Here is a 13,041-nt window from a genome sequence, read left to right on the forward strand (position 1 = left end):
TGCAAAAGCTGCGACTGCTATGTAGTGACGTCAAATAATGGGCCGAACCTGTAGGTGGTCCAACGTCACTGTGAAGGGGAGAACCGTCCGTAATGGCTGTGTACTGTATTTATGCTTAAGCGTGGGTCCTATAGTTTTTACCGTGCGGACCTAACCAATTAAACTGACTTAGGCTATCACACAAAGCGCCGATGTGAAATTGCAATTTAAGGCACTGTATTATTTTCGAGCCTGAATTGAGGTTAGTGAAGATAGAGTAATGTGCTGTGTGCTGTGACGTCGTAGTAAGAAGGATGATGCTTTGACGTATGACTTTTTTTCTGATATCTTTGCTGAATTATTTTTTTGTTAGGTTTTTTTCCAAATATATTTTGTTAAAATTGCATGTTTACAGTACCAATGTAAAAAAATAAATAATAAAATCAAGTAAAACGTAAATATGACATAATATAAGTAAGCATATTTAATTAAAATGCTGAATAAGCATTTGATTTGACAGTCGTACATGTGTTGGTAAGTAATCCAAGACAATCCATGTATAATTACTCCCCAATGTGTCCTCCTCGAGCACTTTATAACACATCACATCAACATCAGTTAATTTATGATCAAATTGACGTAACTCAAGATTATTTTAAGCAGTTTTATCTTGGTCATGTCACAGACATGCGTCGCTCGGCAGCATAGCTTTTTTAAATTATTATTATTATTATTATTATTTTGTATGTGGGTGAGTATGTATTCATTAGTTCACCTAAAACCTATTTGAAAAATCCCATACCGTTCACCTAAATCGATAGCTCGGTAGCATAGCTAACAAGCTGGCTATTTCACACTATCCACGCTCGCTTGCGTGAGCTATCTTGTTATGTATAAAAGCCGTTGAATTCAACTCGGCCGAAATTAATGACTGTAAAGAGAAGAACAACGAATTTAATGCTGAAGTGCAATTGCTCAAGGCAACAAACGCTGACATGGAGAAGAATGTTTCAGAGACGGAAAAGAAGGTGGCTAATGCTGAAAGATATAAGAGAAGATGGAATCTGCGACTGAATGGATTGAAGGAGAACAAAGAGGAAGACACGTGAGCCATCGTCACAGACATCGTTTGCAAGATAAAACTCCACTGGAAGGAGAACTTGCATTTCATCATGGACTCTGTGCATCGCATTGGATCCGTCAACACCTTTAGTCCACGACCAATCATAATGCAGTTCATTGGAAGACAACACACGAGATGAAGTCTGGAGGAGCACCAAGAACTACGATGTCTGCAAGGAACTCAATATTTGCTTTGTTGAAGATCTCCCCAAGGAAGATCGTGAGGCATGAAAAGCCATGTGGCCCAAAGTGGAGCAGGCAAGAAAGGCAGGTCAAAAGGCAGTATTCAGAGGTCCACAGGCTTTCATCAATGGATAGAGAGTAATACCGTGATCACATTTGAGAAGGTTTGGATTCATAAAAGGAAGTGAGTTGGGAGTTTAAAAAATATTTATGTATAAATGTTTAGGGTTTCGTTACAAATATAAGTGGTTAAGGTATCAGATAATATTCTGATATTTGTTATTTTTCTACACATTTACTGTTTTGTTGTTTTTTTCTTATGTTTGAGTTAAAAAATAATGTTTCATTATTATCTGTCATCGCAAGGGGTTTAAGAGACTTAACTAAATTTTTTATTTTATTTTCTATTTTGTAAAGGAAGAAAGGCAAACATTATCTCCTTACAAGAGGCTCATTCTACAAAAGAAGACATCACATTCTGGTCTACACAATAGGGGGGATAACGTTTACTGTAGCCATGGCACATCAAGGTCAGCAGGGGTCGCTATCTTACTGAATAACTTCTCAGGTGAAGTTGTGTCCTGCACAGCTGATACAAACGGACTTTGTTAGTAATTATTAATCATTTAAAGTTTGTGCTTATCTATGTATATGGTTATAACAATACAAGAGGCAACAGATCATTGCTGGGAAAGATTTCTTCACAATTAGAAGAAATCCGTTTCTCACATCCAACAGATAACATTATAATTGGGGGTGACCTAAATTTAACACATGATGACTTTCTAGACAGATTTCCCATTATATTCTCAATCAATCATCTTAATCATTTTTTTTAAACGAATTTCTGTGAACAACGTGGACTAGTTGACATTTGGTGCCGCTTAAATCCAAGAAGACTTAAATATTCATGGTTCAGCCCCAATTATACAAACCCAATTCCCAAAAAGTTGGGACACTATACAAATTGTGAATAAAAACTGAATGCAATTATGTGGAAGTGCCAAATTTCAATATTTTGTTCAGAATAGAACATAGATGACAGGTCAAAAGTTTAAACTGAGAAAATTAATAATTTTAAGGAGAAAATATGTTGATTGTAAATTTCATGGTGCCAACAAATCTAAAAAAAAAAGGTAGCAATAAGAGCCTGGAAAAGTCAATTGCACCCAAAAAAATAAAAATAATTGACTAAATAAATACATAAATAAAAGTGAAAATAAAAACATATATTAAAAATATAATTCAAAAATTAAATACAAAAAATAAATATATAATGTAGATAACTTATATATCCCTAAATATATAAATACAAGTAAAATAAATAAATAACGAGATTAAAAAAATAAAATAAATATAAAAATTGATTTCGACCTGACAGAGCGTCTGCAGCATGAAATGAATAAATGTGAGAGCAGAGCATTTTTATTTATTGATTGATATTTAATTATATTTCTATATTTATTTTTGTATTTATTTTTACATTTATTTATTTAGGGGTATATATATATACAGTATATGCGTGTATTTATAGTGCAGATGATGGGCCTATGTGGTCGGCATATCGGGCCATTTCTGTTGTTGTTGGGTGGGAGTTTCCAGCTATACAGCTTAGGGGAAGCACAACAGGATGTCCTTTTCCACATTCCTCCATGATAGAATAACTCTCTGTACAAGTCGTCGTTTTTTTTTGGTTAATTTTTCTACCAATAAGACATTTAATGTACAAATATTAACATAGGTCAATGTGACACTTCAATAAGGAACAATCATGTTGTTTTCATTGACACGGCGATTTTAAGAAGCTCTCTGATTGTGAGTGGGACAGCTGGGAATCCCACTTTACTATCATGTCACATGGTACATGCACTCGATCCCCCTGATCCTTCCCCTCATCCCATTCTCTCACTAATGCTGTCTACAGCACGGGAGAGAGGGAAAAAAAAACCTTGAGGGATTTAGATGAGAAGGGACAGCACAGACAAAGAGCAAGGCGAAGGAAAAGCGGTGTGAGGCCAACATTTCAACCAGCAAGATCGCGATGAAGGGAAGATGGGAACATGGAAGGTAGATACAAATACAATGGCTGCATTTTATGGAAAAATTGTTTACTTTTATGAGATGAACAAACCAAAATAGCACATCTACAAAGGGTGAGAAGAGGAGAAAAAAATGTTCCACTTCCACTTTAACAAGCTTATGATGACTGGAAGTCACCCAGAGTCTTGCTGAAGCACCATGGACCAGGTGAGCCATAACATACACATTTACCCTTATTGTGCTGATAATTTAGAGCACTTTTAACTCCCTTCTGTTATGTTGCTGGTAAAATTAATCTAGTTTTTTTTTTTTTTTTGCATGTAGTGGCTTAACATTCATGTTAGGTTAGTTTCTCAGCAACAGAAATAATGTTCCCGGGTCATTTTGACACATTTAATGATAAAAACACATCCCAACCCAATAAACATTATTAACAAATATTTGAAATGAACATATTTTTTAAACAAGTTTACAAAACATCCAATAAACATTAGTAACAATTTTAATTGAAAATATGTCAAAGTGAACCATTTTAATTGATGAGGAGTTTTATAGCAAAAAATATCCTCAACTTTAAAATGGGTCAATTTGACCCAGCCATGTTTAATATTCCAAAAGTATTCCGATAAATATTTAGCATTTAATTGAAAATATCAGAAGTCAACCATTTTAATTGTCTTTTGACGTGGCATTTTATACTAATCTTTATTCTTTTTTACTCTTAAAATTGGTAAATTTGACCCGGAATGTTTAATATTCCAAAATCAACCCAATAAACACTTTTTTTTGTATAGCTTATTATTGATCATTTTCATTGCACATACATCAAACTTAACAATTTCTTAGTCTGTTGATGAGAAGTTCCTTAGCAAAAAAACTTTAAGTCACTTTGATGATATTCAATGCTTCACAATCATCTCTTTTCATTGCAAATATGTCAAAATTAACTATTTTTTATTGCCTCTTGGTGCTAAATTTAATAGTGAAAAGCTAACATTTGTTCTTTAACAAGTGGGACATTTTTACCTGCAACATAACATGAACATAAACATTCGTCAAAATAGAATGTAATTAGTTTTCCTTAGTTACTTCAGTACATTTTGCAGATTAGAATTTAAATTCTTATAACTACTTGTTCAATCTTTACAAAAAGTTGTCATTCTTTTGAACAATTTGCAAATAGTTTGCTACAGCCATGCTAATGATTAAGTAAAATTCTTTGTTGTTTTCTACATTATCCATTGATTATGTCATGTTGATCAAAATATAATATGATAGAGATCTGGACGTTTACGTCATGCAATGGGCATTTTGGCAGCAGAGAAAACGTGTCTGCCACTTTTGATAAAAGGCAAACGCCACACTTTAACAATGATTGACAGCTGTTGTGGACCAGCAATGCGTAGCCAATGGATCACAGCAGCCATAAAAAGGGTGAACAAGACGGAGGATTTGGGATCCTCCTCATAGCAATCAGCAATCAATATCAGACGAGTCAATTACTGAATTAGTTAGTTGTGTAGATGTAGTTATTAAATGAAGGCAAAAGACGTGATCTGGCACTTTGTACATTGTGGCAAAATCAGCAGATGCTAACTTGCCTGTTACCACACACAAAATGTAGGGTAAATAATCAGTTTTGTTCATTTGTGCTGCTACGGTTTAATAGATATTACACAGTTGAATTAAATAACTGACCATAAAGACTTTTTACGGACGAATTGGCAGATGCTAAATGCTAATGTACCTAAATAACACTGCCAAGACTTGCGTGAAACTGCTCACTTCGATGGCATTTTGATCACAAATAAAGGAGAAAAAAATCTGGATTTTACGAACTTGTAAGGCCTTTGTATGATCAGATTTGAAAGTACTCACCGGTGTAAGAAAGGGGGTAATTCCACATAGCAGCGTTGCCGAAATGTGGTCTTCATTCAAGGCTAAACACTACCACTTTTGTCTGCTTTTGTCCACATGGTGCTGCCATAACCAACAAAAACTGAATATTTCTAAGCCCTGCTTTAATTTGAAATGGGTCATCTTATCCTGAGAAACAAATGCCACAGAAGGTTTAATAACTTATTTCCATAAAATGCCATGAATGACCAGTATAATATACTACACTATACACTACATACATACATACATACATTTATTTTCATATATATTTTAAAGGTGGAGTCTTTAGTTTTGTCCGTTTGTGTTTGTAAACAACCAATTCAAAACTGACTCCTCCAGTGGCTCAACCCCCACTCTTCTCGTCAAAATTGCGCCTGCCTTCAGCGACACGCCCCCCGCTCTGTGATTGGCTGAAGAGGTAAACATACACTTTCCGCCCACAAACATCCCTCTCATGGCAAAACACAACAAAATGGCAAAATACAGGCTGGGGTGGTGGTGGATGATGACAAAATCACCACAACACATTAACAGACACCCAGAGTTGTTGATTGAGAAGTATTACATGTGTATACATCCAGTGTTTAAGAAGTGTTTATTTCTGAACTAAAGGCCTCACCTTTAATATTGTCTCAAGTGTTGAGGTTAATTCACCGTACGCTATTATAGATTTCAATGGTAAAATCATGTTTGAGTTTTCTTATGTTTTGGCAACCTTGTCATCATCTGATACATTTGCACCTAAATCAGTCTACGCTGGAAACAAAGAAAGATGTAATGCTACTTTGATATCAGTCACTGTCTTTAAAACCAACAGTCACTTTATTCAAATTCATGCAGATTTATCTAAAGATAAATAGTTACTGTATTTCCTACAGTGCATAAATATATTGTATCTATCCATGTTGTATATGTATCTAGCTATTGATTAATTTAGCTACCTACCAATCAAGCTATTTACAGTATCTATCTACACAAATACACAAATTGTATTGTTTTCCTAAACAACTGGCTGGGTAGCTGGGATTTTGAAACTGGGTTTATTTTACCCAAGAAGGGTTGGTGAATTATTTTGACCTATCAGATTGGGTTGAATATTGGATTTGGTCAGGCTGTATCTGGTCACCATTTGGACAGTGGTGTACTGAAGTTGACATAAATTTAGGAAACATCAGCCATGGCTGATGGCTCAGGGGGACTAATGCTGATTTTGGACACAGAGGTCAATGTTCAGACCCCTGTGAGGGTGGATGGTAACATCCACTTGGGTCCCTTCCCTTGATTGTAGTTAATTTTGTGTTGATTAGGGGCAGATATTACAAGTTTTACTTCTTTCTTTCTCCTTTCATTTTGAAATGAAATCAAATTAAATCCCTCCCCATAAATTTTGATTGGTTGAAATGAAGTGACGTCCGTAGAGATTTTGCTGGCTTAAACAGCACATTTGAGTGAGCCTGGTTTGTTAAAAAGTGATCAGCCTGCGTCAGGCTGTCAGCATTAATCAATGTGCAAATCCATTTTTATCTATTAAACTGCCTTTGAAAAGTAATCGGATGGTTTTCGCCATCCTGCTTGCTGCAGGCTAGCTAGCAACAAGTGGCTAACACGAGAGATGCTAACACTGCGCTGAATGCTGGCAACAGGCGCCGTATAATACAATCTCAGTGTAATTAAGTAGTTTTTTTTAGTGTCCTTACTTAGTAATTTAACTTGATTTCAAATCGACGTGCTTTTAACGTGGAGGTTTGACTTGATTCTGTGTATAGTGCAGTGGGGCAATTTTGGGTCATTTTACATGGAAAAAAATACATATTATTCACGGGATTTTATGGTAGACTGCATTCGGCCTAAAAGCGGACGCATTTTAATTTTTGTGCCGCGTTAGCTGCCCATTTGATTTATTTTTAATCAGTCAGTCTACATGTCTATGCCTTTCTGCCTGACTGCCTACCTACCTAATTAATGAAGCCGCACCAGACAAATATCTGCCGACCAGTTCTATTTGGTCTCCTCACAAAATTCTTAGGTGGGAATAGGAGCGTATATAGGAGTGTGAATGTTTCTCTGTATGTGCCCTGCAATGGGCTGGCAGCCTCAAGTCAGTTCAACTACACTCCAGTGACGCTAGTGAAGCAAGTGGTGAAGATGGATGGAAGGCACAATTCATGACACAAGATTTGGGGTATTCAAATAAATATGCACTGAAATGACAACAACCATCACACTGCACTGGATCCAGTATCCATGACCCTGACATTTTTGTACTGTTGACCAAATTGGCTTACTATTGGCGTTCAAATTGCTTTAAGACCAAGCTCATCTGAACTAAGGTGTGGGGCTGTGCGTGGTAACTTGGGTATGCATGTATTTGTACTTGTGCAAATGTGTATTTGTTTTCTCCGCTCCAGTTCACTCAACTTTATCTGTGCTTAAAATAGAATTATGAAAGCTCTTCGTGTGTGTTTGTGTGCGTGTGTACGTGCATTTGTGTTTGTCTGTTTCCTTTAGAGTGCTCCCCCAGAGGGAACATCCAGTTTGCAGTGTTTGTAGTAATACATCTATCTATCTATCTATCTATCTATCTATCTATCTATCTATCTATCTATCTATCTATCTATCTATATATATATGTGTGTGTATATATATATATGAATCACCTTGTGTTCATACTGTAGTTCTTTGTAAACAGATCTATTGTGTCCAGCTACAGCGCCAGCTCCAGTTTGTATCCCAATTGGCCATTTCACGTCATAATCATTCAGTCCCTCGATGGGCTGAAATTGGTGTTGTTGCTGTTCTTCTTCTCCAGACTGTTAATGAGGTGGATTACAACATATTGTGGTACATAGCGCCACCTACTGCGCAAGAGGGACATAGCAATTAGTAGGCGTCTGATTGAAAAAAATGGGAGGCGATACTAGCAAGACGTGCGGCGCCATGCCCCGGTGCCGTGTTGTGTCAATCATTTGGCGCCTGCAGGGTCCATTCTCATTTGAGCAGGGGCACGTGCCACCTCGGCCTCCCCTCTGGCTCTGCCAGTGCATGGTAGGCCTCCAAGTAGGCTTTGAAGCCAGATTGCCTATCTACTGAGGTGCCGAAAAAAGGAGACATTTCAGTCAAGACTGAGGGATAGTGCTGTATTATAGTGGGCTATTCGACCATCAGTTCTGAATTCAAGAGGTTGATAAGTCTGGTGACTTGCAGAGGTGGTAAATCCAGGTGCAGAAAGTAAAAACCCTGCCACAGTTTGGCTTTAGCCCCTAGCTAGCTAGCTTCTGAGCAGGTAAACAAGCACCATGGGAGCTAGCTAGGGAGCTACGTAGCTAGCTAGCACCTGGGGCTAAAGCAAAACTGTGGCAGGGTTTGTACTTTCTGGACCTGGATTTTCCACCTTTGGACTTGCTATCAGGTTGGTCAAAGCTGCTGTATTTCGTGATTTGGTGTTTTTGAAAGGGATAGACAGGTTGGCGTGAAGATGACTTTGCAGTGACTTTGGGTGAGAGGCAGATTGCACCCTGGACTGTTCGCCTGGGTACAAAAACTTAAATTCCAATGAAGTTGGGAGATTGAGTAAAATGTAAATTAAAACAGAATACAATAATTTGAAAATCATTTTCAACCTATAATCAGTTGAAATATAATACGGTCCAAAAAAGCTGGGAAAATAGTTGTAGTTGATGGGAAGATGAATAGTGCCCAAATACAGCCAGTTTGGTGGAAAATCTGTTGGAGTTGGCAAAAGACCTGAAACTCTGAGGTTTACCCTCCAACAAGACAATGATCCTAAGCAAAAGGCAAAATCTACAATGCAATAGTTCTAGGCTAAACATATCCAGGTGTTAGAATGAAAGTCCAAGTCCAAACCTGAATCCAATTAAGAATCTGTGGAAAGATGTGAAAAGTGCTGTTTTACAAAGATGAATGGACAAAAATGTCAGTCTCTAAATCTGATAAAGACATAACCCAAAAGACTTGCAGCTGTAATTGCTGCAAAAGGGGTTTCTATAAAGTATTATGTACCCAGCCTACTGCCTGAAGCCAGCTGGGATAGGCTTCAGCGCCCCCCGCGACCCTTGTGAGGAATGGGCCGTTTCAAAAATGGATAGATGGATATTTAAAAAGGGCGGCACGGTGAATGACTGGTTAGCACGTCCGCCTCCCAGTGCAGAGGACGTGAGATAGAGTCCGGGCTTTGACCTTCCTGGGTGGAGTTTGCATGTTCTCCCCGTGCTTGCGTGGGTTTTCTCCGGGTATTCCGGTTTCCCCCCACATTCCAAAGACATGCAGGTCAGGTTAATTGAACTCTCCAAGTGTTCCATAGGTGTGATTGTGAGTGTGAATGGTTGTTTGTCTCTGTGTGCCCTGCGATTGGCTGGCAACCAGTTCAGGGTGTACCCCGCCTACTGCCCAAAGCTAGCTGGGATAGGCTCCAGCGCCCACCGCGACCCTTGTGAGGAAAAGCAGTTAGGAAAATGGATGGATATTTAAAAAAATAAAATAAAACTTGAATATATCATATGAATTTCATTCCATTCAAGATTGTGTCCCACTTGGTGTTGCTGGTTCACACCCACCAAAAAATAATAATCCAATGTTATATCTTTGTTTGAAGCCTGAAATCTGGCAAAAGGTTATGTTTTCACTGGGTATGATGATTTTCTATAGACACTGTATATCTTATTTTCAACCTTTTCAGTGTCTGTTTATGTGGAAAGGTATAGGCATTCAGCATTGTTTCCCTTTTCCAGTGTGAAACAACGGCCTCTCCGATTTCAACAGGTAGCTCACCCTCAAGTGGACAGTTTGTGTTGTAGCTGCACGCTTCACTGGCAAGGATTAGATGATTAGATTAAAACAAAATCTCCTTGTGCTTCTGCAAAAAGACAGATGGGTGTGTCACAGCCCTTGAACACAAGTCACATTGTTTCTATTTTATACAACATCAGTGGTGTCTGTGCGTGCATGCGTGCGTGCATTTGGACAGTCAAACTTATTTCTACTACCACTGCAATATCAATGTCATGACCCAATACAGTGACGGCACTATATTATAAACATATAAATAATGTTTGACAGTTGCAGATGTGGTCATCATTCTCCTCTTAAAGCAACACAAGATTTATTCAAAACAAACCAGCAATTCTGTGAAATGGTTCAATTCAACACTTCCCTGAAAAAAATGTCAAATTATGTTGAGTGTTTATGATTTTATAGTACTTTGTATGAATGCATTTGCATTAACTACAGTATTGGCCATGTTTGGACAGTCATGTGATCATCGTGACGTATCGCGTACTATAAACACGCATTGAATATCCATCCATACTGGTTCCCAATAATCCAATTAATTGAGTTTGCTCTTTACCTCTTTGGGATACCACATTGCACAGCAAATGAAGTTGTTTTCAATGTCTGTGTCGTTTTAGATATGCTTTGTTGTCCCGTTGAAGTAGACAAAAGGCTGACTTTGAGATTTTAATCCTTAATCTGACCTGCTTTCCTCGGGCCAAGCAGTGTACAGGAGAAATACTCTAGATGGTGAGAGCGAGAGAGGATGGAGAAAGTTTTGTGATCTGTGGCATGGAGAAATATACAAGATGAATAGCGATGGAAATCGCAGAGGCAGTCACGTGACTCAAGACTACCCAAACTAAATTGTGCATGACATACACAAAACAATTAGATAGTTGAGTTTGAGTTTATTTGAACATGAAAAAAATAAAACAAAGCAAAAACAATAACAGTAATAAACACACAACAACAAAATAAAATAAAATAGCTACAAAACTAGCAAAATTCAACAAAGCGCACAGAATAATTTTCCATGTTCAAAAGGGAGTGGGAAGAAGTCACAAGACTTATTAAATGCCCTCCCTTCTCCATATTTTCTTAATTTACATCAATGGTAAAAAAATAAAAAATACACAAATATATTGCTGAGGATAACAAAAGTAACTAATAATGAACCACTCCATAATAATAATAATATAAAATGAATACTCATGGAGCTCATCATTATAAATCTACAGAAAAGATAGTAAAGTACAACCTAGATCCAAAAAGCCAACAATAACAAAACACAAGACCTGAACCATAGTAAACATAAATATGTAGTCAACAAATTAGCAACACTTTTAATCACTTAGTGGTTGTCTACCTCCCTCCCATTCCCTCTGTATCTCGTAAATACATAATTTTTATATTTAGTTTTAAATTGATTTATATTTGTACCTTGTTTTAGGTTCTCACATAGACTGTTCAATAATTTCACCCCATAGAATGATATACAGAACCTTCTCCTGTTTGTTCGAATAATGTTAATTTTTAGATTGTATTTCCCTCTTAATTTATAACCCCCATTTTTCTCTCTAAACATTTTTTTAATATTTTGTGATAACATTATTTTTTAACTTTATACATAACCTGTGCTGTCTGAAAACTCACTATATCAACCAATTTTAAGAGTTTGACTGTAAAAAAAGAGTGTGTATGATACCCAACCTTATGTATGATTGTGATTGCCCTTTTTTGTAAAGCTATTAATGAACTGATTGAATTTATGTAATTATTACCCCAATTTTCAACACAGTAACTAAAATATGGCAGAATTATTGAACATTACAAAATGCGGAGCGAGTTAATTCTCATCATTATGTAGACTCTACATAGTGATGAAAATAAATGAAATACTCTAGATGGTGAGAGCGAGAGAGGATGGAGAAAGTTTTGTGATCTGTGGCATGGAGAAATATACAAGATGAATAGCGATGGAAATCGCAGAGGCAGTCACGTGACTCAAGACTACCCAAACTAAATTTACGCACTCAAAGGGGCAGAAAAAGAGCACAGGCATGTCAGCAAATTGAAATAGAAAGGGAGATGAACCTCTCTCACGCTCTCTTTGTGAGTAGGTTGGACTACATGGCCGAAGGATGCAAGGAATATGAAGGAATGTGACAGAGGGAGGAGAAGGAGAGAGGGAGGGAGAGAGAAACAGAGAGAGAGAGAAGGAGAGAGAAAGAGAGACTGGGATGCTTTGGATCTTGAAGCAATTCTGTTGGATTTTTTCTGTAGCGCTGCTAAAATCCTTTGCTCGGATGTGCTGTCTCAGTTGATCTGATTACAGAAGAGAATTCAGCCGACTACAGCTGGATCATTTTGGCACAGTGCATGGATAAAATCGCCAACAAATCATCCTTGAGCTGATGATGAGCTGGACTGAATTCGAACAAGGACAAATTCAAAACAAACAACATACAGAAACTGAAGACCTGCAAGAATCCTGGTCCAGTGACACTATTGCAAGAAATCAGGAGGAATCATTCTGGAAGAGAGCAAGAAAAGAAGTCAAACTAGTTGTTTGTTTTGGTAAGCGATGATCTTATTTACCACTCACCTGTGGCGAGCAGCAATGAATCAAGAGCACATTGAGAATAGATGAAACATACTACTTTGTAGTCCGTGTGGAAGTGCAATGCATAGGGTTTCAAATGTGGCACCAGCCCCCTCAGGACATATATGGCGTTTCCAGTGTTCGGTGGGGGTGGACTGTAGCGACGCAGAACCTCGCTGTATCTGGTTGGCAGTGTTAAGAATTAGTTCACCACAGCCAACGCCGATCTCGTCACCAAGAAAACCCGGATCCATGAGGATAATACAACACAGATTTTTGTCTTGGGTAAGATGGGGTATTTGAAACCTGTCTAAAATTGTTTAAAGCATTTTTTTAACAGATAAATGTTGCAGGTCTTAACCATCTGACCTGTTTTTATTGGCCATCATGGCTTTTTTAATGCATAAAATTTGGAGGTGGCTGAC

The 13,041-nt window shown here is 37.5% G+C and overlaps 1 protein-coding gene across 13 annotated transcripts in view; it reads left to right on the plus strand.

Annotated features, from left to right (window-relative positions):
* The first annotated feature begins 3,228 nt into the window (after positions 1–3,228).
* Positions 3,229–13,041, plus strand: part of LOC144038048 (rho GTPase-activating protein 23-like) — a 104,127-nt gene continuing 94,314 nt past the window's right edge. For 4 of the 13 annotated variants that reach the window (XM_077550139.1, XM_077550140.1, XM_077550145.1 and 1 more), the window contains exon 1: positions 12,441–12,901. In XM_077550139.1, the coding sequence (XP_077406265.1) occupies positions 12,698–12,901 (204 nt within the window). In that variant the 5' untranslated portion in view covers positions 12,441–12,697. Of the gene's footprint in view, positions 3,532–11,378; positions 12,902–13,041 lie in introns of those variants that run through there. The other 9 variants (XM_077550142.1, XM_077550148.1, XM_077550144.1 and 6 more) reach the window with 7 other exon arrangements.

The sequence above is a fragment of the Vanacampus margaritifer genome, chromosome 18 (assembly GCF_051991255.1).
Source record: "Vanacampus margaritifer isolate UIUO_Vmar chromosome 18, RoL_Vmar_1.0, whole genome shotgun sequence".
Classification (NCBI taxonomy): Eukaryota; Metazoa; Chordata; class Actinopteri; order Syngnathiformes; family Syngnathidae; genus Vanacampus; species Vanacampus margaritifer.